Source organism: Limulus polyphemus, unplaced genomic scaffold (assembly GCF_000517525.1).
Source record: "Limulus polyphemus unplaced genomic scaffold, Limulus_polyphemus-2.1.2 Scaffold10906, whole genome shotgun sequence".
Lineage (NCBI taxonomy): Eukaryota > Metazoa > Arthropoda > Merostomata > Xiphosura > Limulidae > Limulus > Limulus polyphemus.
Window position 1 is genome coordinate 13,842 of NW_013676516.1, and position 3,318 is coordinate 17,159.

General features: G+C 30.7%; 1 protein-coding gene across 1 annotated transcript in view; it reads left to right on the forward strand.

Moving 5' to 3' along the window:
- Positions 1-2,093, forward strand: part of LOC111083724 (poly(rC)-binding protein 3-like) — a gene marked incomplete at both ends in the record, with an annotated part of 15,085 nt that extends 12,992 nt beyond the window's left edge. The window contains 2 exons of the mRNA XM_022380389.1: positions 637-753; positions 2,012-2,093. Of these exons, the coding sequence (XP_022236097.1) occupies positions 637-753; positions 2,012-2,093 (199 nt within the window). The remainder of the gene's footprint in view (positions 1-636; positions 754-2,011) is intronic.
- Positions 2,094-3,318: the final 1,225 nt, after the last annotated feature.

Below are 3,318 nucleotides of genomic sequence, written 5' to 3' on the forward strand. Positions count from 1 at the left end.
AAGTTTAGTACTATGTATTGATATTAACCTATATAAGTTTAGTGCCATGTATTGACATTAACCTATATAAGTTTAGTACTATGTATTGATATTAACCTATATAAGTTTAGTGCCATGTATTGACATTAACCTATATAAGTTTAGTACTATGTATTGATATTAACCTATATAAGTTTAGTACTATGTATTGATTTTAACCTATCTAAGTTTAGTGCCAAGTATTGACATTAGCCTATCTAAGTTTAGTGCCAAGTATTGACATTAGCCTATCTAAGTTTAGTGCCATGTATTGACATTAACCTATCTAAGTTTAGTATTGTGTATTGATATGAATCTATCTAAGTTTAGTATTGTGTATTGATATGAACCTATCTAAGCTCAATACTATGTATTGATATGAACCTATCTAAGTTTAATATTATGTATTGATATGAACCCATCTAAACTCAGTATTATGTATTGACATTAACCTATATAAGTTTAGTACTATGTATTGGTATGAACCTATCTAAGTTTAGTATTGTGTATTGGTATGAACCTATCTAACTTTAGTATTGTGTATTGGTATGAATTTAATCTTTATTATTATTATTGTCCTTTTGAAAACCTGATTCCGCATGTCTGTTCTTATCACAGTCCTCTCTCAAAGGAGCAACAGTACCTTACCGTCCAAAGTCAACAATACCATCGGTCATATTTGCTGATGGTCAAGCCTATACCATTCAAGGGCAATATGCTATTCCACACCCTGATGTTAGTATATGCTTTGCGATAATTCTATTTTTCTGATTTGGTCTTTTTTATATTATGTTTGTGTGTACAATATGTGTGTGTGGTTTAGTATCAACGCTTGACGTGTGAAAAGTAGAATTCTGAAGTGCTTGTTTTATTTTATAAAAATTGTAGGTCATTTTCAAATTAGCTAATTTATGAGGAATTTATAAAAGAAAGTGACTTATTGCCCAGATTTTTAAGTGTTATTTCTTCGGTTCTTCTTAACCACTACCTTGTTATCCTAAACTGTATAAGTTTATCCAATTTTAACAGTTTATAAGAATATGACTTTATTTTTTACTTCAGGATCTAAATTCAACGGCTTAGTAAAACCCGGGCTTCAATTTAGATTTGATGGACTTAAATATTTTCCTAACATTTACATGCTGTAATCCTGCCCAGTACCTATACCTGAACCTTAGCATGTAAAAACTTTTAGATACACCATTTCCTGAATTGTGAATTTCAGAATTAAAAAACAAACTACATCTCTTTTAATCCCGTCTTTAGCGTGATAAAGTTGTGAAAAACGACATCTTTATGGTGCCTCTTTACGTCCTTAAGCCTTAATCTTAAGGATTCGTAGCTCATATATTTAGACCTATTACCACCTTCCCTCTTCCCAGAAAAAAATGGCAACTATAACGTTTAACTGGTCTTCTAGCTTACGAACCTTAAGAATAGTGACTTGCGTATTACGTAATAAATATAACTGGCATTCTTTATTTTTGCATTTGACACCGTATTATATAAGATCAATTAAAATCAAGTTACTTCTGCATACAGTGGTGCCCTTTGGTGGAAAATATTGGCATTAAAAATAAATCTGTAACTTCGAGATACGACCAGGGGTCTTGCACGCAATATATATTTTAATTGAGACTGAAATTACAACTATATTTGTGGCTAATACAAATATATTCTACATCATGCTAAATTTCCCCCCCCCCTCTCTTTCTCCACCAGTTTAGACGTTAAAAAAACTAATGAATTAAAATAATATATCTTATCATATACGTGCCAGTTATGATAAACTGTATCTATTCCATTAAACAGGGATTTCCAACACGTTTTCTGTTCTTCACTAAACCTTAGACCAATATTAAAACGCATTTTAAGACCCAGACTAGCTCTGGTTACAGCTTTTGCCTTTATTTTAACAACTAAGGTCTATCATTTATCGTCAAGTACCTATATGATTTATAACTAGTTACAATATTTCTTTCCTGAACTGCAGCTGATCAAACTCCACCATTTAGCTGCTGTACAGAATGCACCAATGTTGTCTTGTCATACCTTTGGGCCCCAGTCTGCTCATGGTAAGCCCTCGTCGAAATATATATATATCTTTATATGTGAATTCATCATTATCATAACCACCTATATTAACGCGTTTTATGCATTTCATATATGCTCTACCTATAGATTTCAGATTTTAGTCACAACAAAGCTCTTGAATGAAACCCAGAAAATATAACTGTAAAAACTAACTGCCTTTTTACTCACACATATTTATCGCTTGTGTAATAAGTATATCAGTCAATAGTAAATGTAACACGAATATGTTCGTTTGCTGTTAAGCACAAAGCTACACAATGGGCGATTTTGTTGTGCCCACCACGGGTATGGAACCCCGTTTTTTTAATGTCACAAATCCAAAGACTTACCTCTCAGCTACTAGAGGACTGTTCTTTCCACTCTTTGAGAAAAGTTGATACAAATAAATATTTAATCTTATTATGAGTATTTTTACTAAGATTTTTTATTGTATTTCTTATTGATTCGTGTATTGGATGAAAATGAATTTATTTTGCAGCTACGTCAGCACGTTATTTATAAACTGTATGTTCCAATCAGATTAATCTTTAACTAATATTGAATGCTATTATTGTGCAGTAACATAACTTAAACTGATTTTATTTATTCAGTTTTTGGAGATGATATCAATATGATCATTGTATCACAAATATTAAGTAACTGAAAGCTAAAGCGGAAAAGGTTGTTTTTAATCTAACTGTAATATATATAACAAGTAGACAAACTTTTAACACATCAAGTAAATGTATAATAAATATATTATTATCATTATTATTATGCTGACGTTATGAAGGTGATATATTATTATTATTATGCTGACCTTATGAAGGTGATATATTATTATTATTTCGCTTAAAGAAATATATCTACAGCCAGTGATTAATATCGTTTCGCTTAAAGAAATATATCTACAACCAGTGATTCATATGGTTTCGCTTAAAGAAATATATCTACAACCAGTAATTTATGTGGTTTCGCTTAAAGAAATGTGTCCACAACCAGTGATTGATGTGGTTTCGCTTAAAGAAATGTGTCTACAATCACTTATTTATATGGTTTCGCCTAAAGGAAAATGTCTACATCTAGTGATTTGCAAACAACCATAAACACCGAAAATATTCAAGTATGAGCTGCTGAATGGATATTTTAAAACCAGTGACAACATAATTCCCATTATGGTTTTGTACAAATAAAAGATAATTAATATAATTTTAATTATTTAACAGA